Below are 17,706 nucleotides of genomic sequence, written 5' to 3'. Positions count from 1 at the left end.
TTTACCTGCCCTGTGTTCTTTCACAAGACTCTACCAGAGGATGTACTCTACCAAATGAGGATTAAAACAAGAATAAGGACACTATGAGACCTAAGCACCCAAGAAAGGAAGCCCCAGCGTTGATAGTGGAGGGACAACTCATGAAGACAGCTGTGCAGTCAGCCAACTGAGCAACCCTTCCAGCTTAGAGCAAGTCAGAAGAATTGGAGAGAAAATTCTTCAAGAAATTAAAATGCAGTCTACTTAATGTGTTCGGATACATTGCATATTAGAGATTTATACAATTAGAGGATAGTTTGGGGTGAAATATAGAAAACAAAGCAAACAAAAAGATAATTATTAACTTGAAAAACAAATAAGGTGAAGGAAAGTAATCATGGTTCAACTTTTATAGTGATTAATAATATGAACACTGAAAATAGTTATAACTAAAATTAACTAGAGTGGGAGAATGGGAGATAAAAGTAAAGATGCGTGGGTGGGTGTGGGGAATGGTAAAAATGCAAAATCCTTTACCACTGTAGGAAGTCAATAAATATAAAGTAAAACTGGAATTTGAAAGTAAGGAGGTAAATGCTAAAAGAGTCAGCTAAAAAAGTTGAAAGCAGTTGCCTTTGGGGATCTGGGAAAGGCAAGGGGAGCTGGGAATTTCTGAAGTTTACAGAAGTAGGTATTGGTCTCTAACTATCTGCATATACAGAAGTCCCTAAAAAAAAAAAAACCCAGTGCCGTCGAGTGGATGGTGCAGTTAAGCACGTGGCTACTGATTAAAACGTTGGTGGTTCAAGTCCACCCAGAGGCCTTCTGAAAGATCACAGCCACTGAAAGCCCTATATGAAGTTCTACTCTGAAACACATGGGGTCGCCAAGAGTTGTAATCACTGAACAGCAAGCAGTTGGTGGTGATCTGCATATACACCTTTGATAAAAATAAAAACTAGCAATGAAGTGAGACTCGATACAACTTTTCAGAAGGGAAACTTAACAATGTATATCAAAATTTTAAACACGCACGCCCTTTGACCTAGCAATCCCTCTTCTAGGAATTGACTAAGAAAATCATTGTGCAAGCGGTAAAAAACGTAGTACTAGGATATTCACTGAACATTGTTTACATTACTAAAAAATAAGAAACAATCAAAACTGGTTAACAGGCGAAGTAAAACATACATATGCTAGAACACTACACAACCATAAAAGATGGGGTTATAATCTAGATTTTCTAAAGTGGAAAGATGCCAACATTCTGTCTAGTAGGGAAGAAAGAATTACAGAGCAGCAACATAATCTCATTTTATACAAAATTTCCATCTGCTGAGATCTTTTCTGATCTTACCCGAGGATGGCCCGTGACTTTCACATTGAAAATAAAAACCCATCTTTTTTACAAAAATAATAAAGTCTTTGTTAAAATGATTTTATAATAAATATTAAAAAAGGCAGAGAAAAGGAAAAGTACACTAATTTCATCACTTCTTAATTATATAACTAAAAAGTCAATATGTTCCCATCTGAGACCGTCCATTCCTGCTTCCTACTCAACAACTACCAATTTTTTTATCTGCTTCTAAAGCACATATATATCCACAGAAACACTTTCTATTAAATAAAATTGGAATCATGTCACTTTTTTTTTTCACTTTTCAACATATTAAATGCATGCTTCTATCACCTCATTCTTACCGATGTACCAAGATTTAAACACTCCCCTATTAACGGACATTCAGAGTGTTTTCAGCTTTTTGCTCCCACAAACAATGCTCTAATGAACGTGAACACATACCCTTCGTACACAACCTATTACAAGATTCCCAAGAGGGGCGAATCACAGGGCATGAACTTTTTAAATTGTTTTCAATTAAATATTGAATAGATTCAAAAATATTTTTTAAAGTTATGGGAGGCATAAAATGTAACAGTACAGTGATCACCATATACCCATCTCCGGTTGAACTATCATTATCTCTGACACTTCATACGGGCTGTTCCCTGATCTGACAGCAGAGATTACGACAGTTTCTATTTACCAACCTTTTAAATTTTATTTCCTTTTTGATAAAGGAAACTAACACCTCATTATTGCTTTATTTTGCTTTAATCTTTATGAAATTTAGCATCTTCTCATAAGTTTACTGGCTATTTGTATTTCTTTTTCTATAAATTGTTTATTCATTTCCTTTGCCCATTCACCTGTTGGGTTGGCTAGGGTATTTTGCTCTCTGATTCACAGAAATCCTTTGTCTATTAGGGATATTAATCCATTGCACTTACTCATAGAACTATGACTTCCATGCAGTTTCGCATTTTCATGTCAACAGTTCTATCCATTTTCCTTCTGCTTTCTAGAAGAGCAAGATCTTACATACCCCAAGTTTAGATGAATATTTTCTGATATATTTTTAGAATTAAAAAAAAAAGAATTTTTTTTTCAAATCTTTGATTGATATAGCCTGTAGCATATGGTGAGAGATGAGGTCTAAGTGCATTTTCTTCCAATGGATAGCCAGTTATTCCAATAACATTTATTGAATAATTGCACCTTTGGACATGTTATCAGGAGAGACCGGTCCCTGCAGAAAGTCATCACGCTTGGTAGACAGTCAGCTAAAAAGAGGATGACCCTCGACGAGATGGACTGACACAGTAGTTGCAACAATGGGCTCAAGTATAACGACGACTGTGAAGATGGCGCAGGACCGGGCAGTGTTTCATTCCGTTGTACGTAGGGTTGCTATGAGTTACAAGTGACTCACAGCAACTACCAACAACCACCACTGCCGTAAGGACTTTACTATACCTCTTCTCCAGTGCTCTACCCTACGCTAGCACAGCAGAGCTATGCCAAACAAAAAAACACATAAGATCACTCACCTGGCCTTCTTCATCAAAAGCCATGACCACCACAGCAGCTCCAAACTTCTTAATCTTTCTGGCCTTTTCCAAGAAGTCATCCTCTCCTTCCTTCAGACTAATGCTATTGACAATGCACTTGCCTTGGCAGCACTTTAACCCGGCCTCGATCACAGCAAAATTGGAAGAGTCGATGCACAGGGGCACCTACGATCAGAAGCGCCAGAAAGTCACTGGAAGGCCATAGTCACCATGAATGCCCTCCCAAGGGCTCCTAAATAGTCTCTATTTCTTCTTTTCTTCTTTAGGAAACAATAAACAAATAGGAGTAGTGTGACAGAGATAGGGCTTAAGCACACTTGTTCTTAAAGACAAAAACTGCCAGGAGTCCAAAATACTTGGAGTAATTTCCCTCTTACTAGAGACCTCACGCAAGGGCTGGGAATTCATAGCTCAGAGATCATAGCTAAATATCAGAATAGAATCAACCAGGACAGTTCACTGGCTTCACCACCAGTTTACCCTTTGCAGCTGCCTAAGCCCTGAGGCAAACACCTTAAGCAGAATTCAGGTATCCCTGATCTGACTCTGAGATTAATGTTTGGCCTCATGCCCTCTGGGAAAAGCCTTCCAGTCAAGTCATTCAAATTCAGTCTTCCCTTTAGAAAATCATGTTCTTGAATAAAATATATATATATATATATGAGTTTTAACATTAGAAAGGAAAAGTAGCTCAATATTCAACAAATGCCCATAATAAAATAAAGAACAAAATTGAACTGTGCAGATGAGAAAAGGTTCCTTTTGAATCCTCTCCATTCAAGCCTCTGTTCCAGGAAAGGTGAAAGTCAGGGCTTAAATGAAGCATTAGAACGATGTAGAGAAATGAAATAGCCAGCTGATCTAGCCTCCATTATTTAATTGAGTCATTCAATAAATAAGTGCCTACCATGTTTTAGGACCCATGTCAGATACTGGGGACAATGGTAGGCAAACAGGTGCTTGGCTTCACTGAGCTTATAAATGATTAAACAAGTAATGACGTAAAGCATGGTAAGTGCTAGAGCACAACAGAGGCACAAACTGCCATGGAAGCGTATTTCAGGGACGCCAGCCAGCTACTGCACCTCAAGCACAGCCACCAATGGGAGATAGCATGTTGCTACAGTGCTGAACAGGTTTTAGTGGAACTTCCAGACCAAGATGGACTAGGAAGAAAGGCATGGCAATCTATTTCTGAAAATCAACCTATGGATCACAACAGTCCAATCTACAACTTATCAAGGGGACCGCACAGGACTGCACAGAGTTTCTGTTAGTTGTCCATGGAGTTGCCAGGAGTCAGGGTGACTTGACGGCAGCGAACAACAAAACCGGAAACCCTGGTGGCGTAGTGGTTAAGTGCTACAGCTGCTAACCAAAGGGTCAGCAGTTCGAATCCACCAGGCGCTCCTTGGAAACTCTATTAGGCAGTTCTACTCTGTTCTATAGGGTCACTATGAGTCTGAATGGACTCCAAGGCACTGGGTTTTTGTTTAACAACAAAATCACTATGTGGAAGCAGGGGGTAGGAAGGGAGAGTTCAGGGAAAGCTTCCCAGGGCAAGAAGCATTTCAACTGATGGCTGAAGAACGTGCAGTCAGGTCCTCCTTGAGCTTCCAATTTCTTAGGCCTTCAGCCACTCCTCTAAAGGATAGCAAAGAAAAGAACAAGAAATCTATTGGTTTTTTTGGTTTTTCTTATCATGCTAGTAATCAGAGGTTTGCTAAGAGCAGGGTCAAATGCAGTGACAACAGCAAGCCAACGCTTTAAAGAGGTTGCTAACAATTTGGTGTTCCAACCCTACTGCTGAGAGCACACATATGGATGCTCTAACCCAGTTGGTCAAAATTTGGCCTCCTACTAAATTTTGGTGGTAGGGAAAAACCAGGAAGGATAAGAAAGAAACACGTATTTTAGCAAGCAGAGTACTAAGTAACAGTGTCTTAAATCATATAGGGTCCTTCACAGTGTACTTTCATATACAATTACTCATTCATCTTTACAATTCACAAATCGGGCAAAGCAGCCACGATTATTCCCATTTTAGAGATGAGGAAGGAAACTGAGGGGCAATCGTTAACTGACTCGCCTGGGACAATAACCCAAGTTTTCCATTTCCCAGGCAGCCCTCTTTCCACTAATTCGGCTGAAATAAACAACTGGCTCCACTTGATTGCAAATGACCTTGAACAAGTCACTTCTTTGCAACTTAACTTCTCAAAATACTTACTTGCAAAGAAGAAAATGAGACTTTTTAGTAACATGCTTTAAGACAGGAATGAAGAATGGTTTACTATAACTCGGTGCTTCTCACGCTTACCATGAGACTTCTAACTGAAGTGACTCACAGTTTTACCCGAAAAATGCAACTCTTAAAGCACTCACAAATGTCTTTAAAAAAAAAAAAGAAAAATTTTCAAAAATAACTTCTCATCACACATTAAACAGCAGAGAAACGTAGTGAGATTTTTAAAAATTTTAGAACTCGCCTAAAAATTTAGAAAGGAATAATGCTAAAATAAACATTCAACTTTTTTTTTTTTTTTTAGATTTGTGTGTGTGTGCACGCGTGCGCGCTTTAGGTGAAGCTTTACAGAGCAAATTAGTTTCTCATTAAACAATTAATACACATATTGTTTTGTGACAGTGGTTGCCAACCCCATGATGTCTCAACACCCTCCCCTTCTCGACCGTGGGCTCCCCATTTCCATTCATCCAGCTTTATTGTCCCTTCCTGCCTTCTCATCCTTGCTCCTGAGCTAGTGTGCCCATTTAGTCTCATATACAAGGTTAAACTATGTATTACTGTTTGTTTTACAGGCCTGTCTAAACTTTGGCTGAAGACTGAACCTCAGGAGTGACTACAGTACTGAGTTAAAAGGGTGTCTGGTGGTCATACTCTTGGAGTTTCTCCAGTCTCTGTCAGACCAGTAAGTTTGGTCTTTTTTTGTGAGTTAGAATTTTGTTCTACATTTTTCTCCAGCTCTGTCCAGGACCCTCTACTGAGATTCCTGTCAGAGCAGTCGGTAGTGGTAGCCAGGCACCATCTAGTTGTGCTGGACTCAGTATGGTGAAGGCTGTGGTAATTGTGGTCCATTAGTCCTTTGGACTAATCTTTCCCTAGTGTCTTTGATTTTCTTCATTATCCCTTGCTCCAGGTGGGCCAGGGCCAGTAGACTACCTTAGATGGCTGCTTACTAAACATTCATTTTTTAAAGAACAAATGTAAAAGTTGACATAATAACTTGATTACATTTTGTTTTGTATTTTTGCCTTAACTGATAAGCCTAAGAAAGTTTCTTGCCCTGCAATAAGGAAGAATTAACTTGAGTTCCTCTGAATATGATTTGGTATGAACAGGTAAGTATATCCTCCAGAGATGTAAAAAGTGGACTGTTAGTCTCCCTAGACATCAGAGGATGCTCAATCAATTCTTGTGACCAATCATAGAAGCCCTGGAAACAGCTAAGCTGAAGTTACAGCCCTCTCTAAAGTCTGGTTTATGCTGATAAACCAGTAGCTGTCAAGTTGATTATGACTCATGGTGACTGTGATGGTTAAGGCTGTGTGTCAAATTGGCTGGGCCATGATTCTCAGTGTTTTGGCAGTTGTATAATGTTGTTATCATTTCCCTGTTGAAATCTGATATGTGATTACGCCCATGATGGAATCTGTTGAGTGGTACCAGCAGGGGTGGGACCTGCAGTAGCTCACCACCCCCTGCCCCAGCCTTCATCCCTCTGCCTTCCGCCACCTACTTCTTTCCTGTTCGCCTTGCAAAGGTTGTTGACTTGTTCTGGATCCAGCAGCTGTCTCTTGTCTGACCTCTGGTTCTCGGGACTTGATCTAGCAGCTTACTTGTCCATCTTGGGATTCGTCAATCTTCATGGCCCGCGATCAAGAGTACTGCTCCCCAACCCCCCAATCTTGGGTTCACCATTCCCTGCAGCTACATGAATCAGGAGAAATCTTGCAGTCTTGCCTGCCGACCTTGGGGATTCCTCGGCCTTCACAGCCTGTGAGCAGGAGCCCTGCTCTTCAACCTGTTCATCCGGGGTTCATCAGCTTCTGCAGCTCCATGAATTGGGAAAGGCCTCTATCCTGATCCAAGGACTTGGGACTTTCCAACACTTACAATCACACGAGCTGTTTCCTTGATATAAATCTCTCTCTGTCTATATATATCTATACTCTTGACTGGTTTTGCTTCTCCAGAGAACCCAGCCTAAGACAGTGACCCCCCGTGTTTCCGAGCAGAGCTGCATTCCACAGGGCTTTCGACGGCTGTGCTCTTTCAGAAGCAGATCACCAGGGCTTTCTTCTGGGGAGTCCAGGAGTGCACTCAGACGGCCAACCTTTCAGTTAGTAGCCAAGCACTTAAATGTTTACACAACCTGGGGACTCCTTATATTGAAAAGACTACCATTAATCAAGAAAGCTGACAATCAGAAACCAATGCAGCAAAACAGAAAACCAGTTTATGAGTTAATAGGTCAATGAGGAACTGACAAAGTTAAATGAGTGACATAGCAAGACATGTAAATTCCCTCCACAGACATAAACTTTGTACAACCTTGGCAATGTCCGGCTCAGAAGCGATGAAGTTGCAAAATCTGGTCATTGCACTTGGGCCGTCTAGCATGCCATCATCCATGTTGATATCCAGCACCTGGGCTCCCATTTCCACCTGCTCTTTGGCAACACTCAGTCCTTCCTGAGAGGGATATAAAAGGAAGAAGCATTAGGACGGGGGACTAGCAAAAGCAATCCCTGGTTGTCCCCCGCAGTCCTTTGAAATGATCTTAGACTAACTAATCTTAAAAGAGAAAACTACTGTCTATATTTCAAAGCCACGAAAAGTCTAAATCATCACTCATTTATTTATTTTTTTAAAAAAAGAAATCTACATTTTATAACCTTAGAGTCATTTTGGTTCTTCCTTTACTCTTCAACTCTCGTTTTTCCCAGGGAGAACGTCTTAAATTTACAACTTTCCATTTTTGATCGCCTTCACCATTTGCCCTGGTCCTCCATATCCCACACTAAGATACTACAGTGACCTCCTAGCAAGGCTCCCTGACTCTGGGCCTTCTCTCCTCCCATCAGTCATCACAGATTAACCTGTCTTAAACATCTCATCCATCCCATCATTTCTCTATTCAGAATCCACCAAGGCTGTTTTCTGACCACAAAGACTCTGAACTCCTCAGCCTGGCATTCAAGGGCCACTGTGACCTGGTCCCATCTTCTTATCCAGCTGGACATCCCATTCCTCCCCTGCTGGGATCTCCATCCAGCCAAGCCCAGTTCCTAATGATTTTTGTAACAGCCCTGCCCAATTCCACCTCTGTGCCATTGATCATGTTGTCTCCTCTGCTTGAAATGCATTCCCCTTCCCTTCTACATTGTTTAAGGCCCAGCTCAAATCCAATCTCCTCCAACAAAGGTCCTTAGGGAAATCACTCAAAACTCATACAACTCTAGAGTTTGTTAAAACATAAAACATACAAAGCGTTCATTGCAGGCTGTTAACAGGAGTTACATGAAAAGAAATGTGAGTTGAAATGAATTTCTACAGGTTTTTATACTGGAAGGCTTTTCAAATGCTATAATGAATATAACATTAACATAATATAAATACATGTATATAAATATGTATGTATGTGTATATGCATATACGTATATGCATATATGTATATGCACATACATACATATCTATATAAAATATATCCCTCTAAGAACAGGATATAAAATGCCACATTTCCCCCTTATGGCCATTTAAAGAATATCTTGTAGGACCAGGATCCCATAGAATGTATTTTGGAATAAATGCCCATTCCACAGTGATCTGCTGTGCTTAAACTCCTATAGCAATTATAATCATTATCCCATGGTTTATTACATTATCACTTCCTTGTGATTTCATGAGTATTCATTTATTCCTGCAATTAGATTTTAAGTTTTTGGAAGTCAAGAAAGTTCTAATGTATCTTCCACTGTCCCTTGAACAATGCTGGGAACAATATACATGTTCGATAATGCTTTCTAACTGAGTGGTACAACAGAGACCTTTTCTAACTCTTCATTGTACACTACATAGTGTAATGAAATAGCAAGAATAAAAGCAATAAAAGATGCTCAGTAGTTCTAATTTTTTCTTAGTCCAAGAAAACCAAGCAAAAATGTGTAGCAGTCCTTGTGATGGAACAGGCATGAGAAAGACCCTTTGGCAAATTCTGAAGGAAACACCACTTTTGGTGACCCAAGGTCACACAGTCAAAAAGGATCACAATTAAATTCAACAAATCGAAAAATGTTTCTCACTATCAGTAATGTGTTAAATACTATTAAAAAAAATAAAAGAAGTATAAGGCCCATTCCTGTTCTTAAAGGGTTAGTTGGGGGGATATGACAGTCATATATAAAACTATTCAGCACTGCCCCACAATGTGTGAGTCAAATGCCAGATATTACACAAGCCTTAAAGAAAGGAAAGGTCTCCACGGACTGAAACCAAAAAACCAAAACCAAGCCCATTGCCGCTGAGTCGATTCTGACTCATAGCGACCCTATAGGATAGAACAGAACTGTCCCATAGGGTTTCCAAGGAACGCCTGGTGGATTCAAACTACTGACCTTTTGGTTAGCAGCCAAACTCTTAACCACTATACCACCAGGGTTTCCAGGGACTGAAACAGAGAAAGTGAAATCACAGGGCCACTGGGGGATGGACTGGAGGGAGCACAGAGGAGGCAGTGAGCAACAGGTTGAACAAGTCAAACGTCTGTAAAACAGAGATGCCAATACCTGACCTGCCTGTTTTACAGAATAACAGCCTAGAAGGGCTCTTAGAGGCCCACCCTTCTCAAACAGGCTCAGAGAGATGCAGTGACTTGTTTACAGATGTAAAAGCTATGCAAATAAGCAGGACTAGAACATTTTTCAGGGCAGTGCTCTTTCTACAGAGCCTGAGGGATCACTAAGTCACAGAAAACTAGAACCTAATGAGTCATTCCCACCTATTCCCTTCCTGTGTCTACTGCCTTCCCCCACTGTTTCTACTAGGCAGAGAGAGCAGAATGGCGAAGGGCATGGGTTTGTTAAACTTAGCTTCTATCATTTACTTGCAGTAAAATGGTAGGTGAGTAATTTGATCTCCCCAGGCCTCCATTTCCACAACTGTAAAATGTATAATAGTCCCTACCTCATGGCACTGAAAAGATTACATGAGCAATGATGTAAAGCATTTAGCACAGCGTCTAGCATATGAGAAGACCTCAATAAATGGCGGTGTTCTTTTTAGTTGTTGTTAGGTGAAATCAAGTCAGTTCAGACTCACAGCGACCCTATGCACAAGAGAACAAAACACTGCCTGGTCCTGTGTCACCCTCACAATCATTGCTATGTTTGGGCCCACCACTGCGGCCACTGTGTCAATGCATCTCATTGAGGGTCTTGCGCTTTTTCACTGACGCTTTACCTTACGAGGCATGATGCCCTTCTCCAGGGACTGGTCCCTCTGGATAACATTTCCAAAGAAAGAGAGACAAAGTCTTCCCATCCTCGCATCCAGAGAGCACTCTGAGTGTACGTCTTCCAAAACTGACTGACTTGTACTTCTGGCAGTCCATGGTATATTCAATATTCGTCACCAACACCATAATTCAAATGCATCAATTCTTCTTCAGTCTTTCTTACTCTTTGTCCAGCTTTCCCATGAATATAAGGTGATTGAAAACCCCATGGCTTGGGTCAGGCGAACCTTAGTGCTCCAAGTAACATCTTTGCTTTTCAACTTTAAAGAGGTTTTTTGCAGCAGATTTGCCCAATGCAATACATCATCTGATTTCTTGACTGCTGCTGCTATGGGTGTTGACTGTGGATCCAAGTAAAATTCAATTCTTGATAACTTCAAACTTTTCTCCAGTTATCATGATGTTGCTTATTGGTCCAGTTGTGAGGGTTTCTGTTTTCTTTGTGTCGAGGTGCAATCCATACTGAAGGATGTAGGCTCTGATCTTCATCAGTAAGTGCTTCAAGTCCTCTTCACTTTCAACAAGCAACGTTGTGTCAACTGCATATGGCAGGTTGTTAATGAATCTTCCAACAATCTTGATGCCACATTCTTCTCCATGTAGTCCAGCTTCTCAGGTTATTTGCTCAGCATACAGATTGAATAAGTATGGTGAAAAACACACCCCTGACACATACCTTTCCTAGTTTTAAACCATGCAGTATCCCCTTGTTCTGTATGAACAGCTGCCTCTTGGTCTATGTACCCGTTCCTCATGAGCACGGTCAAGTGTTTTGGAATTTCCATTCTTCACAATGTTATACATAATTTGTTGTGATCCACACAGTCGAATGCCTTTGCATAGTCAATGAAACACAGATAAATATCTTCCTGGTATTCTCTGCTTTCAGCCACGATCCAACTGACATTGGCAATAATATCCCTTGTTCCAAGTTCTCTTCTGAATCTGGCTTGAATTTATGGCGGTTCCTGTCAATGTGCTGCTGCAACTGTTTCTGAATGATCTTCAGCAAAATTCTACTTGTGTATGATGTTGTTGCTGTTAGGTGCTGTCGAGTCAGTTTCGACTCATAGCGACCCTATACACAACAGAACGAAATGCTCCCTGGTCCTGAGCCATTATTACAATCATTGTTATGCTTGAGCTCATTGTTGCAGCCACTCTGTCAATCCACCTCATTGAGGGTCTTCCTCTTTTCCACTGATCCTGTACTCTGCCAAGCATGATGTCCTTCTCCAGGGACTGATCCCTCCTGACAACATGTCCAAAGTATGTAAGACACAGTCTCCCCATTCTTGCTTCTAAGGAGCATTCTGATTGTACTTCTTCTAAGACAGATATGTTCATTCTTTCGGCAGTCCATGATATATTCAATATTCTTCACCAGCACCACAATTCGAAGGCGTCAATTATTCTTCAGTCTTCTTTATTCATTGTCCAGCTTTCACATGCATATGATGTGACTGAAAATACCATGGCTTGGGTCAGGTGCACCTTAGTCTTCAAGGTGACATCTTTGCTCTTTGACACTTTAAAGAGGTCTTTTGCAGCAGATTTACCCAATGCAATGCGTCTTTTGATTTCTTGACTGCTGCTTCCATGGCTGTTGATTGTGGATCCAAGTAAAATGAAATCCCTGACAACTTCAATCTTTTCTCCGTTTATTATGATGTTGCTCATTGGTCCAGTTGTGAGGATTTTTGTTTTCTTTATGTTGAGGTACAATCCATACTGAAGGCTGTGGTCTTTGATCTTCATTAGTAAGTGCTTCAAGTCCTCTTCACTTCCAGCAAGCAAGGTCGTGTCATCTGCATAATGCAGGTTGTTAATGAATCTTCCTCCAATCCTGATACCCTGTTCTTCTTCATATAGTCCAGCTTCTCGTATTATTTGCTCAGCATACGGATTGAATAGGTATGGTGAAAGAATACAACCCTGACGCACACCTTTCCTGACTTTAAACCAATCAGTATCCCCTTGCTCTGCCCAAATAACTGCCTCTTGATCTATGTAAATGTTCCTCATGAGCACACTTAAGTGTTCTGGAATTCCCATTCTTCACAATGTTATCCATAATTTGTTATGATCTACACAGTCGAATGCCTTTGCATAGTCAATAAAACACAGGTAAACATCCTTCTGGTATTCTCTGCTTTCAGCCAGGATCCATATGACATCAGCAATGATATCCCTGGTTCCAAGTCCTCTTCTGAAACTGGCCTGAATTTCTGGCAGCTCCCTGTCAATATACTGCAGCAGCCGTTTTGAATGATCTTCAGCAAAATTTTGCTTGCGTGTGATATTAGTGATATTGTTCTATAATTTCCACATTCAGTTGGATCACCTTTCTTGGGAATAGGCATAAATATGGATCTCTTCCAGTCAGTTGGCCAGGAAGCTGTCTTCCAAATTTCTTGGCATAGATGAGTGAGCACCTCCAGCACTGCATGTTTGCTGAAATGTCTCACTTGGTATTCTGTCAATTCGTGGAGTCTTGTTTTTCGCCAATGACTTCAGTGCAGCTTGGACTTCTTCCTTCAATACCATATTGCTTGATCATTTGCTACCTCCTGAAATGGTTGAACTGTCGACCAATTCTTTTTAGTATAGTGACTCTGTGTATTCCTTCCATCTTCTTTTGATTCTTCCTGCATTGTTCAATATTTTGCCCACGGAATCCTTCAAAATTGCAACTCAAGTCTTGAATTTTTTTCTTCAGTTCTTTCAGCTTGAGAAATGCCAAGTGTGTTCTTCCCTTTTGGTATTCTAACTCCAAGTCTTTGAACATTTCATTATAATACTTCACTCTGTCTTCTCAAGCCACCCTTTGAAATCTTCTGTTCTGCTCTTCTACTTCATCATTTCTTCCATTCACTTTAGCTACTGTACATTCAAGAGCAAGCTTCAGAGTCTCTTCTGACATCCATTTTGGTCTTTTCTTTCTTTCCTGTCTTTTTAATGACCTCTTGCTTTCTTCATGTATGATGTCTTTGATGTCATTCCACAACTTGTCTGGTCTTCAGTCATTAGTGTTCAATGTGTCAAATCTATTCTTGAAATTGTCTCTAAATTCAGGTGGGATATGCTCAAGATCGTATTTTGGTTCTTGTGGACTTGTAAGTTTCTTCAGCTTCAACTTGAACTTGTGTATGAGCAATTGATGGTCTGTTCTGCAACCAGTCTGGCCTTGCTCTAACTGATGATACTGACCTTTTCCATTGTCTCTTTTCACAGACGTTGATTTGATTCCTGTGTTTTCCATCTGGTGAGATCCACATGTACAGTTGCTGTTTATGTTGTTGAAAAAAGGTATTTGCAATGAATAAGTCGTTGGTCTTACAAAATTCTATTATGTGATTCCTAGTGTTGTTTCTATCACCAAGGCCATATTTTCCAACTACAGATGCTTCCTCTTTGTTTCCAACTTTTGCATTCCAATCACCAGTAATTACTACACCTCTTGATTGCATGTTTGATCAACTTCAGACTGCAGAAATTGGTAAAAATCTTCAATTTCCTCATCTTTGGCATTAGGGGTTGGTGCGTAAACAGTTGTATTTACTCGTCTTCCTTATAGGTGTATGGATATTATCCTACCACTGACAGCATTGTGCTTCAGGATTGATCTTGAAATGCTCTTTTTGACAATGAATGTGATGCCATTTCTCTTCAATTTGTCATTCCTGACATAGTAGACCATATGATTGACTGATTCAAAATGGCCAATACCAGTCCATTTCAGCTCACTAACGCCTAGGATATCAATGTTTATGCATTCCATTTCATTTTTGATGACTTCCAATTTTCCTAGATTCATACTTCATAAGTCCACATTCTGATTATTAATGGATATTTGCAGCTGCTTCTTCTCATTTTGAATCGTGCCACATCAGTAAATGAAGGCCCCGAAAGTTTTACTCCATCCATATCATTAAGGTTGACTCTACTTTGAGGAAGCAGCTCTTCCCCAGTCATATTTTGAGTTTCTTCCAACCTGAGGGAAACCCTAGTGGTGTAGTGGTTGAGTGGTTTGGCTGCTAACCAAAAGGTCGGCAGTTCGAATCTACCAGGCGCTCTTTGGAAACTCCACGGGGCAGTTTTACTCTGTCCTATAGGGTCGCTAGGAGTCGGAATCGACTCGATGGCAGTGGGTTTTAGTTCCAACCTGAGGGGCTTGTCTTCTGGCATTATATTAGACAGTGCTCCACTGCTACTCATAAGGTTTCACTGGCCAATTTTTCAGATGAGACCACCAGCCCCTTCCTCCTAGTTTTAGTCTGGAAGCTCAGCTGAAACCTGTTGACCGTGGATGATCTTGCTGGTATTTGAGATACCAAGGGCATAGCTTTCAGCACCACAGCAACATGCACGCTACCTCAGTACAATAAACTGAGAGAAGCGTGGGGCAATAAATGTTAGCTATTATTACTCCCACCTGTTTGCTTCTGCCTAAAATGCCCTCTGCTCTTTCCGTCAAATCCATTGCATCTCAGAACTGAAAGGGGACCATAATGGTCATAAGAAACAAAACGGTGTTTACACTGCAAATTGAAGAAGTCTCTAAAACTATGAAGGAGTCTCAGTGGTGCAACGATTAAGTGCTCCGCTGCTAACCAAAAGGTTGGCAGTTCGAACCCACATAGCAGCTCTTCGGGAGAAAGGTCTAGTAATCTGCTCCTGTAAGGATTACAGGCAAGAAAACCCTATAGGGCAGTTCTACTCTGTCACCTGGGATCGCCATGAGTTGAAATCGACTCAAGGGCACCCAACAACAACTACAACTACAAAGGGGCATTAGTATTTCAGAAGGGGCACACATGCACAAAGGCATGGCAGCAGAAGGAAGCCTCCTAGAATATTCAGAAAACAGACTAGGATGGGAAGGCAGTTTGGCACCTGAGTGGAGAGAAGAGAATAATGAGCTAAGGAGTCTGGATTCTATCTTATATGAAAATAAATAAATAAGCCACCCCAGGACAGGTGCTGAATGGTGCGGCACCATGATGGAAATACATGGCGGCACTGAGCAGTAGCAGGAACAAAGGGGACGAGGACTGACAAGGAAACAGGTCAGGAGCCTACAAGCATAGCAGGTTCTAATAACGTAACAGCAGAGGGCTGAGGAGGAAGATACACCTCTGGGGGATGCCATGAAGTAATAAGGAGCAAGTCATAAAGGGTGATAAATGGGACTTTTCCTTGTGATTAAAACTAAGTCTGCTTTAGTACTGGTGTCTGGAAGACCTAATTCCTAAAAGGTACAGAACCTTAAAGTGAGTACAGTTTGAGGATATCACAAATATCATTAAAGTCCAGACCAAATTCCTCTATTTTTAACTTTATGTTTACCTAAGACAAAGAAAACCTATCTGGATGTTCAGGGTATGCTCTTTTTGGATTAAATTTGACTCATCCACAGAGTGACCAAGTTTAAAAACACTATGGCTATCACATGACCTTTCCAAAGCAAGGGCTTCTTGCTTTCCTTTGTTTTTGTTTGCTTATTTTAGCCTAAATGAGTCCTAGTAGCACAGTGGTTAAAGTGCTCAGCTGCTAACCAAAAGGTTGGCAGTTCAAACCCACTAGCTGTGCCACAGGAGGAAGATGTGGCAGTCTGCTTCTATAAAATTTATGGCCCTGGAAACCCTATGGGACAGTTCTCTTCTGTAGTATAGGATCGTTATGAGTCAGAACCAACTGGACAGCAATGGGTTTGGTTTGTTTTTTTGGTATTTTAGCCAACTAACAGGTTCAATAATACCATTAACAGCTGACATTTGATGTAGTCACAAGGAATTGAACAGCAAGTTTCTTGGCCTTCCTTTTCCTTAAAAGGATTTGTGCGAAGCCAAAATGAAGGATATTCTCAAATTTTTAAGCTCATTTCACAATTAACAGGTATACCTAGAACCTGGATCCCTCCCATCTCATCCCACTTCATTCACCAAAGCAGTACTTCCTGAGAAATACTGACAATGGCAGCTTCCACTTTTCTAAGCTTCACCCCCCCCCACCAGCCCAGCTTGCTCTGAGTACACTTTACCATGCTTCTCACTCTTCCCAGCAGCTCTGCTAATAACGCTATCAAAGGTAGCGCTGCTTCATTGACTTGCTGTCTAGCCAAAGACAGGGCAGATGCCTCAGGGGTCTTATTAAGATGCTCACGTCATAGTTTCCTGCCATGATGAGTTTAGCAAACTTCCTTGATCCTGCAACGTTACAGCGCTCTCCAATGTTAACAAAGTTGGTGTACGGTCCAATCCTGAAGGGCTCTAGACCTTAAAAGGAGAAGTATTTTGAAAAATTTCTGAAAATGCAAATGGATGACATGAAACAGACAGGAAACAAACATTTTCATGAAAAAGAAGCCCATCTGACCAGAGAGAAACCCAAGAACACTGTCTTCTTCCCTAGGGATATTCCAAAGATCATAGGAGACTATTTGTTGCACTTACAAGTACAACTAGAATTCTCACAAGAAGATTATTTCAGGGTTTTATCTTGGAAATTTTTTATAAGATATTAGGAGAGGCAGTCTTGCTAAGTGGTTATAGTCAGGCTTAGGTTCAAATCCCTGCCCAGTTAGTTCCTTCAGCCTCTCTGAGCTGATAAAATAGACAGTAAAAGTTATTGTAAAAATGAAACTAGATAATGGTAATAAGTATAAAATTTTAAGCACCAGTAATCACAGTGGTGGTTGTTGTTAATGAATGAAAATGGCTTTTGAGTCCTTTGCCAGAGCATCAGTTGATGAAGAAACAGAGAGGAAGAAGGGAAAATTAATAAATATTTTTCTTATACAGTGAAAGCCATAAAAGCCAGAACCTATGTAAGTGGAAACCTGTCAGAGAAGGAGAACTAAAATATTTTCCACTAAAAAGAATGATAGAAAAACGGTAAAACCGCACTCTGTCAAAGGCGGAAAACTTGTGAGATCCAGAAAAACCATGCAATCCCATTGAGTTCCAGTGCTCATAGGCTTCACTGTAAAATAAATTCCATTTGCATATAAAAATTTTATTATAAAATAATTATAAAACTATCCCAGAGCGTGTGTTCAATGGCTGAAAAGACTTGCTTTCCAGGGCTTCCTTTTCCTTTGGTACTGTTCCTCTTGGACCTACCCTTCCAAACCAGTCTCAGGGTATCTCTGTCCTTAGTCAGGCCCTGAGGTTCACAGCAAAGACAAGCAAGGATGGCAACATTTAAATGCTAAAGAGTTCCTAAGTGATGTTCTTAAAAACACTGCACACACAAAAAAACTTCTAATCTATTATGA

The 17,706-nt window shown here is 40.7% G+C and overlaps 1 protein-coding gene across 9 annotated transcripts in view; it reads right to left on the bottom strand.

Moving 5' to 3' along the window:
• The window catches only part of MTR (5-methyltetrahydrofolate-homocysteine methyltransferase), a 141,504-nt gene that overhangs the window by 68,309 nt on the left and 55,489 nt on the right, over positions 1 to 17,706 (bottom strand). For 8 of the 9 annotated variants that reach the window (XR_010319420.1, XR_010319421.1, XM_064276710.1 and 5 more), the window contains 3 exons: positions 16,593 to 16,705; positions 7,466 to 7,606; positions 2,872 to 3,057 (listed from right to left, as the gene is read on the bottom strand). Coding sequence is in view for 7 of the 9 variants with exons in the window: in XM_064276710.1 (XP_064132780.1) it covers positions 2,872 to 3,057; positions 7,466 to 7,606; positions 16,593 to 16,705 (440 nt within the window). In the remaining 2 variants the exon portion in view is untranslated. The other variant, XM_064276715.1, reaches the window with a different exon arrangement.

Source organism: Loxodonta africana, chromosome 25 (genome assembly GCF_030014295.1).
Source record: "Loxodonta africana isolate mLoxAfr1 chromosome 25, mLoxAfr1.hap2, whole genome shotgun sequence".
Classification (NCBI taxonomy): domain Eukaryota; kingdom Metazoa; phylum Chordata; class Mammalia; order Proboscidea; family Elephantidae; genus Loxodonta; species Loxodonta africana.
Note: the sequence above shows the minus strand (reverse complement) of the source record. Positions and strands in the feature narration are given on the sequence as shown.